This window comes from Macrotis lagotis, chromosome X (genome assembly GCF_037893015.1).
Source record: "Macrotis lagotis isolate mMagLag1 chromosome X, bilby.v1.9.chrom.fasta, whole genome shotgun sequence".
Lineage (NCBI taxonomy): Eukaryota > Metazoa > Chordata > Mammalia > Peramelemorphia > Peramelidae > Macrotis > Macrotis lagotis.
Window position 1 is genome coordinate 670,136,049 of NC_133666.1, and position 19,578 is coordinate 670,155,626.

The 19,578-nt window shown below is 50.6% G+C and overlaps 1 protein-coding gene across 1 annotated transcript; it reads right to left on the bottom strand.

Moving 5' to 3' along the window:
* Positions 1-318: 318 nt before the first annotated feature.
* LOC141501541 (calcium release-activated calcium channel protein 1-like) lies at positions 319-19,374 on the bottom strand. The gene is made up of 2 exons (XM_074205603.1): positions 19,036-19,374; positions 319-1,351 (listed from the first exon to the last, which is right to left on the bottom strand). Exons 1-2 carry the CDS (start codon positions 19,372-19,374, stop codon positions 758-760), a joined length of 933 nt encoding a protein of 310 aa, XP_074061704.1. The 3' UTR covers positions 319-757.
* Between the last annotated feature and the right edge of the window lie 204 nt (positions 19,375-19,578).

Here is a 19,578-nt window from a genome sequence, read left to right on the forward strand (position 1 = left end):
CAGCACAAGATCACTCCTGAGTTAGCAGAGGTGGGACTCCTTTACTCAAAATCCAACTCGGGGGCCCTGTACCAGGCTTTCAGACCCCTGCCTCTTTAAGAAATTTCCCTCCCATTGGCAAAAAACTGGTCCCACCACCCAGCCCCCAGGACTCTGCCCTTGTGCCTGAGAGATACCCAGACACCTCCTGGGGCTGGACACTGGTGGAAGCAGGTGGGTAAGTAGAGATAGAATGGAAAAGTGGAAAGAATCCCTGGAGAGAATGGGCCTCCCCTAGCCCAACAAATGTGGATGCACAAAGCCAAGTCCCCTTAGGTGTATATTTTGTGTGTGTACACACACACACTCACACACACACACACACACACACACACACACACACACACACACGCTCTCACTGCTCAACAAGGAGGTCAAGGAATCCAGATGGCACTTGGATGGTGGTCAGGGAAAAAGGGAACAGAGGGCAGAACCATTGCTGATCTGGCCCTTGGGTGCTTCCCCCCCCCCTTCATAAGGAGGGATGCAGGCCTCAGAAAGGCTGTGAAAAGTTTTTAAGGCTTTAAAAATAAACCCCCCAAAACCCAAAATTCTTCCCCAAGTCCCAGGTCCCATCCTCAAATCATCTCCCTAGAAAATTGTCCTCCAGGTTCATGCATCAGAGAGGAGTCAAATTAGAATATTAAGGCAGGACACCACTGCCACAGGCTGACCCCAACTGCCCCCAGCTCAGCGACATGGAGGTGGCAGGGGGGCTCTAGGCAAAATGGCTGCCAGGGGTCAGCGGGTGATCCCCTCTGTGGTCCAGCTGGTCCTGTAGCCGGGCAAACTCAGCCAGCTCGTTCAGCTCCTGGAACTGCCTGTCGGTCTTGTGGCTGACCAGTGACCGGTAAAAGTGGACCGCGAAGACGATGAAGACCAGGCCGAAGGGGACCATGATGGTGGTAGAGGCGATGGCGGCCTCCTGACCTGGAGTGAAGCTGGCATTGGAGGCCACCGGCGCCTCAGGAGGGGACTTGCTGGCCTGGGGCTGCTCAGGCTGCTTCTTGAGGGGCAGGAACTTGACCCAGCAGAGCAGGACCACCTCAGCCAGGAAGAGCAGGGTGCCGATGACCGTGGAGAAGGCCCAGGCCAGCTCAATGTGCCGGTGCATGCGCTCGTGAGGCGACTCTTTGACTGAGTTGAGGTTGTGCACATTGCTGACTGCCTCGATGTTGGGCAGGATGCAGGTGCTGATCATCAGTGCAAACAGGTGCACGGCCACCAGGACTGTGGTGCAGGCACTGAAGGCGATGAGCAGCCCTGGGGGATAGTCGTGGCTGGCATCCAGCTGTACCTCCACCATGGCCACCTGCAGGGACAGACTGGGTCAGTTAGGGGGCTTTGCTGCAGAGGGGGGCCTGGGAGAAGACCTGCTGGGGAGGGGAACCTGGGAGAGTTGCTGCAGGGGGAGGGGGGCCTGGGAAAGGATCTGCTGTGGGGGGGGGGTCTAAGGGAGGCAGTCCTCACATATACACCGCCTTTCCGGCTTCCTTTCATCTTACTCTTATTACTCCTGAAATGAGGTCAGGAGAAAAAATAGGATTTGCCAGACTGAGACTCTGGCCATCAAAACAGTCCCTGCCCTCTGGGAGTTTACATGGCAGGGGCTGGAGGAAAAGTCATTCCACTTGTCCAAGGGAGGATGGGAAAGAATGGGGCAAAGGCCAAGAAGGCCTTTTGGAGGAGGGAGTAGGTAATGGGGCTTCTAGGGAGTTTGGGGCTCCAGAGCCGGAAAGGAGCCTGAGGGATCTGGTTTGGGGTCCCCCCCAAGGAAACTGAGGCCTTAGAAAGGGAAGTGATTTATCTGAGTTAGAAGATGGCAACTGGCAGGGCCAGGATTTGAACCTGTGTCACCTGCCAGCCCAGATTGGACCAAGTTGTGGATCAAGTAAGAACCCGGGTCTTTTGACCCCTCACCCCCCACCTCTTCCCATCACATCCAGTGCCCCTATCTCAGGAACAATCACCTTTAAATTAAACTTGTTTTGCAAAAGGGCTGAGGATGCAACGAAAAAGCCAAGATCGCAGTTCGCATCTCAGCCCTTCCTGCTGCTGGCCCCTCCCTACCTTCATGACCCTGACCCCATGAGCCTCCCCCCTGCCAACCACCACACCAACACCAAAGGTGTCAGAGTCTACACCAGGGCGGCTGGGTCTACACTGCAAAGTACCCAGGCTCATCTTGGAACTGTCCAAGGGCTGGCCTTGGTCTAGCCTGGCCAGGGGGCTGAACCAGGGAGAAGAAATGGGAGGGAACCATGGGTCTGACCCAGGCTTGCTGGGAGGAAGGGTCTGGGCTACCCCTTGGCGGGGGGGCTTCAAGCAGAGGTTAGAGAAGCCCTGGCTAGAGATAAAGTCTAAGACAGGAGAAGATGGACTTCAGAGATTCCTTCCCATTCACGGAGTATCTTACCCTCTGAGACTCAGTTACCTCATCTGATGAATGAGGATAACAAACCTAGAATATGTACAATGCAATATGTGTCCACCCTTATGATATAAATGCATTTTCTCCCTGATAAAAGCTAGGGAAAAGTTAGGGCGCCACCCAAGACATGCTAGGTGACCCTGAAGTTCACCCAGAAACTCAACATTAGTAAAAATTCATAGTCCTATATGTGCAAAAATATTGTAGCAGCTTTTTGTGTAGAGGTAAAAAAACTGGAAACTAAAGGGGCGCCCCACCCATTGGAGAATGCACCATTTATGGTGTAGGAATGTAAAGGAACACTATGTATAGAATGTAAAGAAACAAGTGATGTAGAATGTAAAGAAACAAGTGATGGGGATTTTTCAGAGAAGTCGGAATAAGAATGATAATCATCATCATCATCATCATCATCATCTTATACTTTACTTTTTTTTTTAGGTTTTTTGCAAGGCAATGGGGTTAAGTGGCTTGCCCAAGACCACACAGCTAGGTAATTATGAAGTGTCTGAGGCCGGATTTGAACTTAGGTCCTCCTGACTCCAGGGCCGGTGCTCTATCCACTGTGCCACCTAGCTGCCCCCTGAGTTGGTTTTTTTAAAAGACTGGGATGGATTGCCATTTCCGTCTCTGGGTCAATTTTCCAGATGACAAAACTGAGAGGAGTGAAGTGATTTGCCCAAGGTATAGATTTGAACTTATGTCTTCCAGTCTCGAGGTCCTTCCCTCTACTCACTTTGCTCAGAGAACTTGTATGAACTGACACAGAAGGAAGTAAAGTCAACACTGTACAGAAGGCTGTATAACCACGCTCCCCAGCCCCCATCAAAGAAGGTCGATATCTGCACAATATGGCAGATATTTTTGGACCCAGTCAATGTGGGTATTTATTTTACTTGACTCTGCATATTTGTTACATGGGTTTGTTTTTTTCCTTTTTTTTTCCCACTGGAGGGGAATGGAGGAGAGAGGAAACAGATACTGGCTACTGTAATAAAATGAATTTTGCAATTCACAGCCAGGTAAGGAGGTGCACTGCTCTGCTTTCAATCTCAATTCCTGAGTGGGGATGGTTTCATCCTTGGCCTTATGCCTCTCAGCACTTCTACACCCTTAATTAACCTTTGTTGATGGATTGACTTCCATTCACCAAGCTCTTTAGTGTCTACCATATGACAGGCACGACAGGTGTCGGAGTATAGAGACATAGAACAAAATCGCCCCTCCCGTAGAGAAATCTCCATTCTCCTGGGGGGGAGGTGGCTGGCCTGACTCTGGAGAAGCACCCCCAAGCATGGTGCCCTGGAGTGAACCCCAACTGGCTCCTGGTGGTTGTCCCCAAGATGCCCCTCCTTATTCCCCATAACCAGGAACAGGAGAGGCTTCTGAGAACACACCTCCTCACCTGCCAGAAACACAAGCCAGCAGAGGAAGCAGCAAACCCCAGGCCGGGGGGGGGGGGGTTCCACCAGAGATGTCAAGGGCGGCTGCAGTTCCCCAAGACTGAGACAGGTTGTCTGAGCCCAGATTTTTGGAGTGAGGCTGTCCCAGGTCACCGGGTGCCTGCTTTCAACCCAGGAACCTTCCTTAGCTGGACTCTGCCCTGCCCTACCCCATTCTGACCCTGCCTGGCTCTTTCTCTGGGATTTTAAAAACACCCCTATCCTTAGCAGCCAGCTCAGCAGACTTGGGGTGTTATCTGAGAGGTGGATCTAGGCACAGCCCTGGGCAGGCCACTGGGGAGGAGAAAAGGGTGAGAGCCAGGAGCTCTGCCTGGCAGCAAACCAAGAGGGGCATCTGGGTGGGGGCCCTGGGATAAAGACAATTCCTGTCAAGCAGGCCCAGAATCAACAGTGAGAAGGGCCCTTAGTGTCCCCCAGGTCGTTCTGATTCTACTCTAATCTAATCTAATTCACAGCTCAGCCCTTCCTACAGAAGGCTCCTGGTCCCCCTGAGCCTTCTTTTCTCCAAGTTCACCTCCCATCCACCCATCCTAAAAGATGAGTTCAGACCCTCCACACCCTGACTGTCCTCCCATGGGCACTCTCCAGATCATCAATGTCCTTCCTAAATACAGTATTCTGGGGGGGGGGGGGCGGGTTCTTTACCAGAGCAGGGTCCAGGGAAAGGAGTGCTCTCTTCCTTCTGGAAGCTCTGAGGCACACCGAGACCACTGCAGCCCCTCACAGTGCAGGCTCCTAAGGGGGACCCGTCCATCTCTTTCTCAGACAAACTGCTGGCTAGCAATGTGCCCTTCTGAACATCACGGAACCCAAAGCCAAAAGGGACCTCTCCAAGACCACTGGATACCATTCTATTATTTTAAAGACCAACCCACAAGGATTCGTTAAATGTCTGTGAACCAGGTTGGAGATATGAAGCAAAAACAAAATGAGCCAGTCACCATCCACAAAGAGTGTCCATTCTATGGAGCAGAAAGGACACCTCAGGAGCCACATAGGTAGTGAGGAGCAGAACTGGGACTAGAATCAAGAACTCCAAATCTGGAGTTTTCTGATCCAATGAGCTCCAGCCTGGATCCAGAGCTTTGTAAACCATTGGGCCTAAGAAAAATGGCATGTTTATTCCTAAGATCATTAGCTACAAGTTGGAGGCTTCCTGGCCTGTTCTGGGGGCCAGGATTGGGGAAAGGGAGGGGGAGGTGCCCAGTCCAGATAGGGCCGTCCTGTGCCAGCTGCTGAGTCCCAAGCTCTCCTGGCTTGGCAGGACAGCTGTCCCCCTCAGCCCCACCTCCAAGCTGACCCTCTGGCACCTGCCTTCTGCTTATACACAGAAACAGAAAGAGGGAAAGAAAAGGGTACCTCAAATCTCCTTCCTCCTTCCCCCTTTGCTTCCTCTTCTTGTCCCCTGGGGCAGGGAAGACTGGGCTGGCTGCCCTGGGCCCACAAATGCCAAGGAAATTCAGAAAGCCCCAGGGTGCAGCTGAATCAGCCCTGGGAGGGAGTTAGTCAGTCTATCTGCAGAGGTCCACTGAGGTCCCCAGAGCAGAAAGGTCTTTCACAGGCATTTTCCAAGTCAGTAAGCCATGGGGGGTGGCCTGCAATATTTAAAATAATGGTGTGAAGGGAATATACCAGTCCAGTTCAAGGTCCTGCCTCACATGGAAAGGGCAACTTCAGAACCTGGGGGTCACCATCCAGATTGAGTTGAGTTCACACATACACATACAGCTAGAGCTAGAAGGGGTCTCAGAGATGATCTAATCTGACTTCCCCCTCATTTTACAGAGGAGGAAACTGAGGCTTAGGAAGTTTAAATTATTAGTGCTCAAGGTCACAGAGCTAAAGAACAGTGGATAAGAGACTCCAGTTCAGACTGCAAGCTCCCTGCCCCATCCCAGGCCAATTGAAGGAGCTGGTTACACGGGCCCGGGGGGGGGGGGGTGCCATGACCACCCATACTGCCCTCTCCATCCAATCAGGGAGTAGAAGCAGAGACTGTCCCAAAGGTCAGCTTGTGGGCAGCACTTTCTGGTTTGATCCTCCCAATAACCCTGGAAGGTATGGTTAACCCCATTTTACATATGACAAACTGAGTCTAGGAAAGGATAAGTGGTTTGCCTGGAGTCACATGGTTAGTAAGGGTCTGAAGCTGGATTTGAATTCAGGTCTTCCCAACTCCAAGACCACTGTTCTGTGTGTCGCAGGTACAAATATGCTTCTTATCACTTCACCCTCGGGATACTGCTGAATTCTCTTGGATATTGGGGTAAGCTCAGCCAAGCCTAAGAAAAACCTCTTCCCTTCCCTGATGGGGCTCCCAGATATATACTCACGGATGTGGGGTAGTACAGTGGGTAGAGATGCTGGGCCCAGACTCATCTTCCTGAGTTCAAACCTGGCCTCAGACTAGCCGTGTGACCCTGGGCAAGTCACTTCACCCTGTTTACCTCAGTTTCCTCATCTGTAAAATGAACTGGAGAAGGAAATGGCAAACCACTCCAGTATCTCTGCCAAGAAAACCCTCAAAGGGGTCATAAAGAATTGGACAAAACGACTGAATAAGTCTTTCAAATCAAACCAAAATTGTGGGAGGGCAACAGTATCCAGCCTTACTGGCCTCCTGGCTCTTAGAAAACAGGAGGAAACATGGGGAAAGCCATCCTTCTGGGGTCAGCTTGTTAACTCTGGTCCCAACAACCCCCCACTTCTGTCATCTCCTCCCCCAGGCACTTCCTCTTTTCAGAAGCAGCAACAACCACCGCTACCCCCCATCCTGCCTGCTCCAGCCCTGCAGAACCAGGAAGGGGCCACTCAGGCCTCCAGAGGCCGCGCTCTCTTTAGCAAACAAGGACCCGGGCAAAAACCAAAGCTTGTCCATCCCAGGGTGACTGTTTCTCGGCAGCCTCCCCCAGGGCCACTGGGGGACATGAGGAGAAAGAGGGGTCCACCAGATCAAGCTGATGCCAACCAGGGAGTGGCAAGGCCTCAATTCACATGTCCATGTAGTCCAGAGTCCAACCTCCGGCCTGACAGTCAGCAACGGAAGCCCCTCACACTGCCATTGAGGCTACCAAGGGAATGGCGAGGGTAAGGACAACAATGGGCTTTCCTAAGTTAAAACAAGGTTTGCAAAGTCCCTTCCTTTCAAGACAGTAAGTCTCACAAAGGCCCAGTGAAAAAGGCACTAGAGACACGTTGTACTGAGGGGAAAACTGAGACTCAGAGAGTAAAGTGGCCCATGGAACCAGACTCTATCTACAAACAATGTCAGCCTTTACAGCAGAGGGTGTTGGAGCTGGGAGGGAATGTCATCAGATAAGATCCAGTCTAGTGAAAAGTCCTTATATTCTATCCAAGGGAAACAGAGACCAGGAGAACTTTTGCCCAGGGTCAGTGACCCAGATGACCATTACACTGGTCCAAGCTCTAGCAGCAGGAATAGGTCAGGGACCCTGAGAACTGGACCTGGAAAAAGGGCTCTCACCATCCCTGCTCCCTCTTGTCCCTCACTGCCTAGGAAAGAGAACAAAGTTCAGGAGCAAATATCCGACCCTCAGAAAGTTTCCAAATGTATTTAAGGGGAATTCTCTGATTTTGGATGGGGCCAAGGCATCACCACTAGCTTTCTGGCCCAGTTAGGGGTGGCCCTTGGGGACAAGCTCTCCTCTTGAGGGTCAAGAAGAGAGCAAGGCTTGGAGATAATAGGGGAAAGGACTGGAGGCAATCTTCAAACAAACATCTCAAGCCTAGTATTCCTGGGTCCTGGCAAGTTCCCATCGATCTCCATGGTTCCCAGGGCAAAGTTTGAGGATCAAGGACCTTCAAAGCCACTGAAGCCAGAGCTCCTAACCTCCCCACCCCCCCCAAGAGATCAGGTTACCTTGAGTTGCTCTACAAAGTAAATATAGCTGGAGCACAGGGCCTGTTAACTCAAAATAAACAGCCCCACACCACCAAGTGAGCCAAAGGCCTATGGAGAGCCCAGCTAGCTTCAGCGAGGCAGAGAAGAGGGGCCTACAGGTGGCTGTATCCCTCCACCCCAAAGCAAGGTGTTCTTTTTCTGCCAACTGGGCAGGAGCTGGCCAGAAATGCCCACTAGACTCCAAGCAGTAAAGGGCAGGGCTATCCCTGGATGCCACCTTCATCTGCCATTACCTCACCTTACTTCCTTCTCTATCCTCTTTTCCCACAGGTATCTCAGGTACTAACTACCTCCACAAAATCAAAGATTTATTAGGTCCTTAGAGGTCATCTATTCCAACCCTCCCCCCTTATTTTTCAGAAGAGGAAACTGAGGCCTTGGGATGTGAATGATTGCCCAGGGAGGGTCAGAGCTGGAAGGGACCCTGGAGGGTATCAAGTCCATTCCCTTTGTAAGAAATGAGGAGAAACATGGTGTAATAGAAAGTGCATTATATCTGAAGTCAAAAAGGTGGGTTCCAATCTTGATTCAGCTACCTGCTAACTTTGAGCAAGCTACTGGGTCTGGTGGCTGGAATTTGGTATTTTCTCCCTTCACCTGGCCTGGGTTCAGCTGCTGATCAGGAAAGCAAAGTCTCCTTTGGGAAGCAGTGTGGTATAACAGAGTGGAAGACCTAGGTTCAAATCCCATATTGGGCAAATCAACCTCTCTAGACCTCAATTTCTTCACTTGTAAAATGAGAGGGTTGGACTAGACCACCTCTAAGGTCCCTTCCAAGTCTAAATCTGGGCTATCAAGGATCTAGAAGGAATGAAAGGACCATTTATCCAATAATTCAAATGTGTTTTCCCCACCACCACTTCTTGGTAGGGAAGGCTAACATTCTTTCCATTTTACGGATGACAAAACTGAAGCTCAGAGAAGTCAGTGAACTTGACCAGGATCACACAATCAGCAAGTGTCAAAGCAGAACTAGAACCCAGCTCCTTCTACTACACCTCAATACAGACAATAACTGCTAGTTTGTTGTTGGATATGAAAATCCAGATCAAAATAGCAACAGTGGCCAATGCCTACACCCTCAATGGTCCAATCAAAACCAGATTCTTGACAGAGTAGAGGTCCCAGAGGTCTCAAGTCATTAATGTAGTAGAATTTTCTTGCAAGAAGGTCACCTAGACTAGCTTGACTGTACTTGACCTACACTCCATACTTGCCCAATTCTCATTTATCCTTAGATAGAAGGAGCTCCAGTAAGGAGGTAACTACCCCCTCCCCTCTGCCCCATAGTATGGTGCTTCTAAGGGATATCTGTTAAGGAAATCTAATCAACAGACAGGAAGTTATTTAAGCACCTACTACGTGCAGGTATTGTATGCAAAGGGTTAGCCTAGAAAGCCTCTAAGATCTCTTTGGAGATTCCAAGCTTTACCTGACTCAAACACCTACCAGACCTGTGATTGGGTGCCTCAATTTCCTCATCTGACTGATGGGGAGAGTAACCTTTACAATGTTCATGAGGCCTGGAGGAAAAGTGCTTTTTAAAATCCTAATGCTCTATAGAAATGTAAGCTGTCATAAGAACTCAACAATATGGAAACCAAGAAGGATGATTCGACATCAGGTTGCACTGGGAGACCTGTTCAGTTGTGGGGACCCAGGCTGAAAGGGTCCTGAGGAAGCCAACAAGGAGGGCGGAATGGCTTGTGAGATGAGCTGAAGGAAATAGGAATGTGAAACTGAGACTGAGGAAAGAATCTGAGCACTCTCTTCAAGCATCTTAGAGGCCATCCATCATAGACAGATGTCCATCTGCTTAGTCCTGGGGAACAGAACAAGGAACGATGGGTGGTCCTGACTACTGGCTGGCCCAAAATGGAATGGGCCAGGGCCTCTTTGCTCAGGTTGGATGACTGATCATTGGCTGAAAGTATTAAAGAGGATTTTCTGTTCATGACTGAACAGTAGACTGGCTGATCTTTGAAGTTGCTTATGATTATTATTCTAAATACTCCCTGGGACTGAGATCACTCATATAAAAAAAGCACAGTATGTGACCTCTCCCCGCATCCATCACAGGACCATAGATCAAGAACTAGAAAGGGACCTTTAGACATCAAATCTATGGTCTTAAGCCAATCCCCTTCATTTTACAGATGAAGAAACTGAGGCCTGGATTTAAGTGACTTGACCAAGGTCACATATGTAATAAGGGACAAGGTCCAGATTTGAACTAGGTTCCCCAGCCTCTACATTCAGCATTCTTTCCACTCTCCCCCATCTTATGCTTACTGCAGTTTTTCCCTTCTAAATCTTTTTTTGCCAAGTTTTTCTAGGCAATTTCCCACCCGGCCCTGGGAATGAGAGGAGGCCATGAGGGGAGGGAGGGAATAATCCAAAAGTAATTTATATTTGGGGTTTGGAATGTGCGCATTGTGCTTCCTAATTTTGTTCGGCTTAGGCTACCTTTACAATGCCTTGGCCCGTACCCACTGACCAATGGGTGGCTATCAGTCAAATCTGCCCTCACCAGGAGATAGTGGGGAGGAGGAATTATTCTCTCTCTTTTAAGTTGGGTAAATGGAGGTCCAGGGTGGAGAGTTGCTACATGCTGGAGCCCATGGATGATGGCTGTTCTGCGACTGGAGGAATCTAGACTCCTAAAGTGTTTTCTTCCAAAGGATTGGAGAAAACTGCAGGGACATACTCAACCCTCAACCTAAGGTAACTCTCTGACCTTAGCCAACTACTGGACTGTTTCCATGACTGTAACATAAGCTCACAGACTTAAGAACTGGAAGGGGCCTAGCTTGGGATCTAGTTCAATCCTCTCATTTTTCAGAGACAGAAACCGAGGCCCACAGAGGATGAATGTCGAAGGGGCCTCTAACCCCAGAGATGATATTCTCTCTACTGTCCTGGATGAACCAGTTGACCAGTTCTTCCAGTACCCCTGGAGGCAAGAGTGGTCAACAGTGACCTGGTCATGGACCCCCTCTCATTTTACACATGAGAAACAGGTCCAGGGAGATGAAGCTCACACAGGTTGCAATCATCAGGGATGGGATCTGAACTTCTTCCAAGTTTTGCAAAGCACTTTTCAGACATGATCTCATTTGATCCTCACAACAAGCCTGGGAGAAAGATAATACCAGTCCTATCGCCCTAATTTTAAAGTGGAGACAGAGAAGTTCTGGCTTGCCTCAGGATCACAGGCAGAGGATGGACTTCCACAGGCTCACAGAAGGGAGGTTGTTCAGTCCTCATTTTACAGAAGAGTAACTGAGGTCCAGCATGAGTAAGAGAGTTGATAGAGGCAGGCAGCTATTAAGTGTATAAGGCAGGATTCAAATCCAGGCTTTCTCCATTCCAAGTTCAACACCCTCCTGTCTAATACTCTTGTACTGGCCCTAAGGACAGGGTCTGGTACATAATACTATGTTAAAAACACACTCAATAGCTCTGATTGACTGAGAGTCCCTCTCTGAGGTCATCAGACATGGGGACATGTCCAGGCTCTGACCCATCCTAGCTAGGATGCTGGGTCCCCCATGCCCTTCTCTCAGAGGCTGGAATTGCCAAGCTATACTGAAGGAAGGGAGTGAGGGCTCCCCATAGATTAAGGATGTTGTTCTACCAGGTACTCATGTTGTGCCACATACCAAGCAGGGGGAGGTCGAAGCTGGGAGCCCGAGCAAGGGTTTGGTCTCTGGCTGCTGTCCAGTTCAACCCCAGGATGCCTGTTTTCATTTGTGCTGAATCTGATGGCCTCCATGGGGGCAGGATGCCAGAGTCCTTGCCAGGACATCCTGACCCTTCACTTCCAAAGGCAGGACCTGAGCAGCTTGTTCCCCCAGGCCCTGCACAGAACAGGAATTCTGTCAACTGACCAGCCCATCCTGGACAGAAAGCAGAAACCTAAGAGGGGAAGGTCAAAGGGTAGGTGGCAGGCCAGAGAAACACCATACCATTAAACCCTTTCCCTGGGGAGGCAACCTCTTTCTGACTACTCAACAGAAACCTCCAAATCTTCAGACACATTAAGCAATCCCCAAATCAAACCATCCTGGCTAACAGAGAAACCTGCAGGTTACAGAAGGGGAAGCTGAGGATCCCAGATGAGGTGTGGCCTAGACAAAGGGTCTACGTTTAACCACCAGACCTGCTAATTACTATCCGTGTGACGCTGGGCAAGCTATTTCCACTCTTTGGGGGTAAAGAAGCAGGTTAGACCAAGTAATCACCTAAATCTTCTCCAGCTCAAAAGAGTTTACATCTTTTAGTTGGCAGGACTGGGCAAGGCTTCAGGAAGGAGGGGGCACTGAGACCGACCTTGAAGGATTCCAAAAGGAGAAACGAGAAAAGTTACATGGTAGGACCTAGGACAAGTCACTCTGAACTTTCATTCATACAAAGTGCATTTATTAAGCTCCTACTTTGAGTCAGAATAAGTTAAGTGGAAAAGTAGACAGAGCAACAGGCCTCAAGTCAGGAAGACCTAAGTTCAAATCTAGTCTTAGACACTGGCTGGGTGACTCTGGGCAAGACATTTAACTCTCATTTGCCTCAGTTTCCTCATTATAAAGAGAGCTGGAGAAGGCAAGGACAAGTGACTCCAGCATCTTTGCCAGGAAAACCCTAAACGGGGTCACAAAGAGTCAGACACAACTCAAAAGAATGAACAAATAGCAGTACTTTGTGTCAGAGGTTGAGTTGGGCTCTGGAGATACAATGACAAAAAGGAAATAGTTCTTGCCCTCATGAAGCTTTTATTCTATGAATGGGAATTAGGAGAAAAAGATAAAGATTAGCTAATAGGGGAAAGGAGGGCTCAGATAAGGCCTCACTGAGTACTCAAGCTGACTCCTGAAGGAAGTGAAGGATTCTAGGAGAGAGAGAGGTCTGGGGGGATGAATGCTCCACATGGGGAATGGTCAGCAGCCCATATGTGCTTGAAGACTGAGCTGAGGAAAGACAGTCATGTCTAGAAAAGGTGGTCTTGAACCAGAGGGGGGATGCCAGTTTGTGGTGTTTGGATTTTATCCTAGAGGCAAATGGGAACCAAATGGGAGCAGGGGAGAGACTGGACCAGCACTGTATATCTATAAAATGAGATTGAATTAAAAATAGCTAACATTTATAAAGCACCTACTATGTGGTCAGGCTTAAACACTTTACAATCAGTATCTCATCTGATTTAACAATGGCTAAAGGCTCTTTCCAAATCCTATGGCTAAGGAGTGAGTGGGTTTGGGGGGTAGGGTGGAGTTGTTCATGTGACCTCTTCTCCCCCCAGATCCAAGGTCATTCGCATGGCCTGGGAAGGGTGGGGAGTTAGGAAGAACTCCCTTCAGGGAAGTCAGCTCTGCTGACTCATGGGCAAGAGGAGATTGGCCCTGGAAACAACTAGCCTGCACATGTTACTAGTTATCTGAAGTTGGGCTACAGCACCCCATCCCAGGCCCCCCACAGCCCTCTACTTCAGTGGGATGTGAACCCCGAGGAAGCAGCAGCGTACCTCCTCCCATCACAACATCTTCCTTCACACACACACAAACCCTTTCATTATTGCTCTCCTAGACCCATGAGTCAAGTTTTACTCCATCAGCACCTGTGTGTAATATGTGCACACACACACACACACACACACACACACACACACACACACACACGCCCCTCTCAGAGGTTGCATTCTATCACAAAGTTATAGAATCTCAGAAAAGAGAGAAAAAGAGCATAAAGCCAGAGACATTAACCAAGTCTCCCTCCCCACAAGAGACCAGTGATCCCGGCCTCTGCTTGAAGCCAGGCTCCTGTTAAGAGTGCATCTCTACCTGCCTGGGCAGCCCAGGGCGTCTAGGGATTATTTTAAGTGTTAGGAAGATTTGCCTGACATCAAGTCTCTTAAAAACCTCCCCCTCTTGCCCCTGGATATGAAGAACAAAGCTAATACCTGGCCGCCATGATCGTCCTTCCAGTCCTAACTCAGTTTTGTAACCCTTGAATCTATAAGGCGTTTTACAAATTTCACCTTATTTGATCCTCATAACAACATTCCCAGGTTATTATCATGCCCCTGAGCAGCCTGAGGCAGAGTTCAAACTGTCCTTTCTGCCTTCAAATCCTGTGCTTGAAACACTAAGGTAACCCCCTTCCCGCTAGAGACCAGAATATCCTCTTATCCAAGCTAAAACAGTTCCAGACCTTATAGATAATTTGGCCCTTCTAATTCAAACCATGTTTCTACACCAAAATCCTTTCTACAATATACTGCCAAATACGCAGTATATTCTACAATATGCTGAAGCCAGGAACCCTTCCCCACCCTGACCAAGGATCAGAGTCCAAAAGAAAGCACTTCCCCTGGTGACACACCATCTGTTTGACTATCGTATTGGGGCCAGAAGAGGCCAGAACAGCTGCTCATCATTCTCCGGGGCCCCCCTGCTCCCTGACTGCTGTTTTTAGCCATAGGAAAAGGGAGGTGACATTCATTTGACCATCAAGTAAGGAAGGGTAAGGAGAGGACTTTCTCCATGTCCTCCCTAGCATCCCACTGGTAGAAATAAGGGATCTGAGTAACCAGGGCAGAAAGAAAAGCCTGCCCCACAACAGGATCTGCTCTTGGGATGTAGGGGCAGAGAAGGGAAGTGGAGCAATGCTTGTGGCCTAAACTCTGACCTTCACCCCCTTGATCATAACCAAGTAAGACGTCCATTGGGGACTACTGGGGAAATGACTGAATAAATTGCAATATATAAATGTGATGGAACACTAAATGGTAAGCAGGTGGATTTCAGAAAAACCTAGAAAGGCTCACATGAACTGATGTTACGTGAAGTGAGTAGAACCAGGAGAAACTGTACACAGTAACAGTAATATTGTGCAATGATCAATTATGATTGGATTAGCTCTTCTCAGCAAAACAATTCCAAAATATTCATGAAGGAAAATGCTATCCACATCCAGAGAAAGAACTGATAGATCCAATGCAATTCATTCATTCAATGCATATTATTTTCACTTTTTTCTTGTTTTTTGTGGCTTTTCCCTTTTGTTCTGTTTCTTCTTTCACAATATGACTAATGTGGAAATATGTTTCCATGACTGCACATGTATAAAACCTATATCAGACTGCTTGCTGTCTTGGAGAGGGGAGGGAGGGAGAAAATTGTGGAACTCAAAATCACATAAAAATGAATGTTGCAAACTATCTTTATGTGTAATTGGAAAAAAATAAAATATTATTAAAAAATAATATGATCCAAAAAATCAAACATCTATTAACCCTTGCTATAGAGGAGGCACTATGCTAAGGAAGTGCTGAGATCCAAAGCAACCCCCCCCCAACAGTTTTCAATGAGCTTTCAAATGGGGAGATAACATACCCTTGTATAGGTAAGAAACCCTGGCACTTTATGCTTTTCAATGCTAATAATAACCTTAAAGTTAGCAATTTACTTATAAGAAAGAAGCATGTTATAGATATTTTTAAAGATAAAATGTATCAAATATACTCCCCTAACAAGAGTATCAATCAGGAAACAAAACCTGCCGGAGCCCATGGGAAAACAAAGACAAATTAGTCAGGTCCAAATCTCAAGGAGCTTCATGAGAAGGAGATCTTGAGCTGGAAGCAACCAGAGAATATGATCTCATTTTCCAGATGAGGAAACTGAGGCCAAGTTGCATTCAACTAAGGAGAAAAAATGCAATTACAAGGGAGAGGGAGGGAGGGAAGAAAGGAAAGAGGAAGCGTGATGAGGTTAAAAGTAGCACTAACTGGGGGACTTGGGAGAAAGTAGAGGAACAGAAGAGAAGAAAACTCCAGCTGAGTCTTGAAGTGAATTAGGCGTTTCAAGAGAAGGGGATGGGGAACAATCTGAGCAGAGGCTTGGGAGGCAGAAGATAACTGTCCTGTAGGGCATTACCTGGCCAGTCAGTTTGGCAGGGGGGAAGCTCTACAAATGTAAGTGGGTGTTGTTCCTATTTAGAAAGGAGCAACAATCATTTAATGATGGAGTAAAACCAGATGAGAATATACTAAATAGGTAATTTAAAAAAAAGGTACCAATAGAAATTTATTTTTAAAATTTTTCAATGCTTGTGGTATTGAATTGAATGGATGAAAGAGGTCAGGAGACCCAGATTCTAAAGAAGTGACCTAAGGCAGACCACCACATCTCCTTGGACCTCAGTCCACTAACTTGTAAAAAGAAGATCATTCATGTCCTGCCTACCTCATAGGGATGAGAAGATCAAATGAGATCAGAGATGGGAAAGGGTTTCACAAATTATTTTTCAATTAATTGTGTTAGCATGGGAGGCCAAAAAAAAAAAATCCACCTTCCTGCTTATACCAAGCAGGATGAATAAGCTTTTCTTCCTTTTAATCACATTCTAGCAACCTGGCAGCAAAGCAAATGGGGCCCTAAGTATGAAGGGAAATGATTTCAATAATAGGGCAAGGACAGGATGTGGGCTATCTCCCCCACCCCCATCCTGAATCGGGAACCAGGAGCCCTAGAGAAAGAGTAGGAAGGAGATAGGATTCAATTGCCCCCAGACTGACCCCTGTCTAGGTTCCCTCTTGCCTTGAGTCCTGAGTTCCCTGAGTGTCCCCCTCCTCCATCCCCTAATCTCTCATTCCTCCAGCTCAGTTACTTATAAGATGTCACTGCCTGGAAAGAGTTTTTGTGGGTTTTTTTTTTCATCTGACTGATGAAATGAGCAAATTTAATCTCCCCATCAAAGTCTCTTTTTTTTCTCACTTGCTACAGAGGAAAAGGCTGGAGACCCAGGCTGAAATCCCCTGTGAGCACCCCACCCCAAGGAGGGAAGGCTGGGGAGGAACCCTCCTTTTCCAGGGCTCTTTTAAGGCTTCCGTCATCCCACCTCCACCCCAACTCCAAGCAGCAGCTCAGTTATAAGGGTCCCTCCTCCATGGAACAGGCAGAGATTAAGAGTTGGAAGGGACCTTTGAAGAATGTAAGTCAAACCCTCTCATTTTACAAGAAAAGGAAAGATGAAGGCCATGCAATTAGAAAGTAGCCCTGTCAGAATTTGAACTTGAGATGGGAGATCTAGTACCTCCAACCCTATTTCATAGACAAATCTAAGGCCCTCGGAGATTAATTGATTTTCAAAGGTTACACAGATAGTCTATTTCAGAGGGCAGATCTGAATTCCCAAATTCCTCTTGATTCCAAAGCAATAATATCACAAAGTCTTTAGATTTCCTATTACATCACACTGCCTCCCGAATCATCTTTATGGCAACATTATGTCTTTTAATGAGTAAAGTAAGTCCCAGAGATTGAATGAGCTGGCCAAGGTCACTTAGCTAGTCACAGAGCCCAGAATTCAAATCTGGAGCCTTGGGCTCCAGAAATCCACATTTCTGTTCTACATCAGAGATGCTTGGGGGAGTTTGGGGAGTGGGGTAAGCCAGGGAAAGATTTCTCGTCTCATCATCCCAGCAATATCGCTGACCTAAGAACTCACAAGGCCATAGAAAACCCCCTATCTCCGGGTTGTCTGCTAGGGATGAGGGAGTAGCAGTTGTGCTGGCAAGCACCCATTCTTTTAATTGTGATTCAATTCAATAAACAATGTTAGAGAAGTGGCAACATGTTGGAAGGTCACAGAAAGACCTGGGTTCGAGTCTTCCTCTGCCACATACAAACTCACGCAAAGCCTCTTAGTAGTCAAGGCAGCTCTCTAAGATTATGAAGTTATTTATTCGGTGGACCAGTTTTATCCCAGGAGTTTCCTGGAGGATGAAATCACAGGTTTGAGCAACAAACGTTTACTGCAGACCGATTGTGAAGGGTCCAATAGAATTCTCCCTATTCTTGATGTCGCCCTATCGAGTAGGAAGGGCACAGATTCCTATCCCTACTTGGGGAAACCGAGGCTCCAAGGCAGGGACTAAGTGACCTGCCCAAAAAGCTTTTCTGAGAAGTGCCCATCAGGCCCCAGACCCGGGCCTCCCTTGCCCCTGGGGAAGCTGTGTCATCTCTCTTACTTCCCCTGGCCTCGGGCGCACCAGGCAGAGGGTGCCCGGCCAGCAGGCAGCTCTCCATGAGACTGTCTCCTTCAGGAGCCCAGGCTGGCGCTCCCCGCTCTGCAGCGACTGGCCTGGGCGCAGCTTTTAGCTGGGGTGGGGGGCATGAGATGGCAGCTGTCAGAGCTGAGGGGTGGCTGAGGAAAGAAGGGGGGGGCTGGGAAGCCCCCCCCCCCCGCAGCGTGTAGTGGAGGGGGAGGGGAGAAGCAAGGGGGGCTCCTCTGTGGGGGCTTCCTCACCTCTGGTGCTTGCAGGTGCCCCCCAAGCCAGGCGGGCGCCTCCACTGGCACAAGGTGCTTGTTCGCCTCTACAGCCTCCTTTGCCCCTTCTCTGCCGCCCCTCCCCCGGTACCTCTCGTCTGCCAGCGGTGCCCGCTAGTCTGCGCTCCGCAGCGCCACAGCGGTGCCCCCCGTCTGCCCCGCAATGGCACAGCCGGCGCCCCCCGGTCTGCCCCGCAGTGGCACAGCCGGCGCCCCCCGGTCTGCCCCCCAATGGCACAGCCGGCGCCCCCCGGTCTGCCCCGCAGTGGCACAGCCGGCGACCCCCGGGTCTGTCCCCAATGGCACAGCCGGCGCCCCCCGGTCTGCCCCGCAGTGGCACAGCCGGCGCCCCCCGGTCTGCCCCCCAATGGCACAGCCGGCGCCCCCCGATCTGCCCCCAATGGCACAGCCGGTGCCCCCGATCTGTCCCCAATGGCACAGCCGGCGCCCCCCGATCTGCCCCCAATGGCACAGCCGGTGCCCCCGGTCTGCCCCTCAGTGGCACAGCCGGTGCCCCCGGTCTGCCCCCAATGGCACAGCCGGCGCCCCCCGATCTGCCCCCAATGGCACAGCCGGTGCCCCCGGTCTGCCCCTCAGTGGCACAGCCGGTGCCCCCGATCTGCCCCCAATGGCACAGCCGGTGCCCCCGGTCTGCCCCTCAGTGGCACAGCCGGTGCCCCCGATCTGCCCCCAATGGCACAGCCGGCGGCCCCCGATCTGCCCCCTACGGCACAGCCGGCGCCCCCCGGTCTGCCCCCTACGGCGCAGCCGGCGCCCCCATGCCCTTCCCCCGGTGCCAGGGCCAGCGCCCCCGGCGGCACGGCACGGCACGGCCCCGGGCCCCGGGCGCTCACCATGGCGAAGCCCGAGAGCAGCGCCGAGGTCCGGCTGGAGGCTTTGAGCTTGGCCCGGCTCAGGTAGAGCTTGCGCCAGGACAGCGCCTGCATGGAGTGCTCGTTGAGGCTCATCACCTCCCGGTAGCTGGGGCCGGCCCAGTCCGGGTAGGACACGGCGGGCCCGGGCGGCGGCGGCGGCGGCGGCGGCGGGGCGGCCCCGGGCGGCTCGGCCGCGTCCCCGCTGCGGCGGCGGCTCCGGCGGCTGCCGCTGGCCGGGGGGGAGCTGCCGCGGCCGCCGCTGGGCGGGGGGAGCTCGGGGCTGCGGCGCGGCGGGGGCGGGGCGCGCTCCGGCTGCATGGGGCAGGCTGCGGGGCCCGCCCGGGCGGCGGCTGGCGGACGGGAGGGGCGCGCGGCCCGGCCTCGCCCGCGCCCGGCCTCGCCTCCGCCCGCGCCTCCGCCTGCGCCTGGGCCCGCGCGGCGCTGTGCGAGCGGCCGGAGCGGCGCACGAGCACGGAGCGCCCTGGGCCCCGAGCCCCGCCGCCGCCTCCCGCCGCCCGGCCC

Coding starts and splice junctions, on each gene's coding strand:
- LOC141501541 (XM_074205603.1), bottom strand. CDS start 19,374: ATGCAGCCGGAGCGCGCCCCGCCCCCGCCGCGCCGCAGCCCCGAGCTC. Junction 1,352..19,035: donor TGCTCTCGGGCTTCGCCATG/GTGAGCGCCCGG, acceptor CTGTCCCTGCAG/GTGGCCATGGTGGAGGTACA.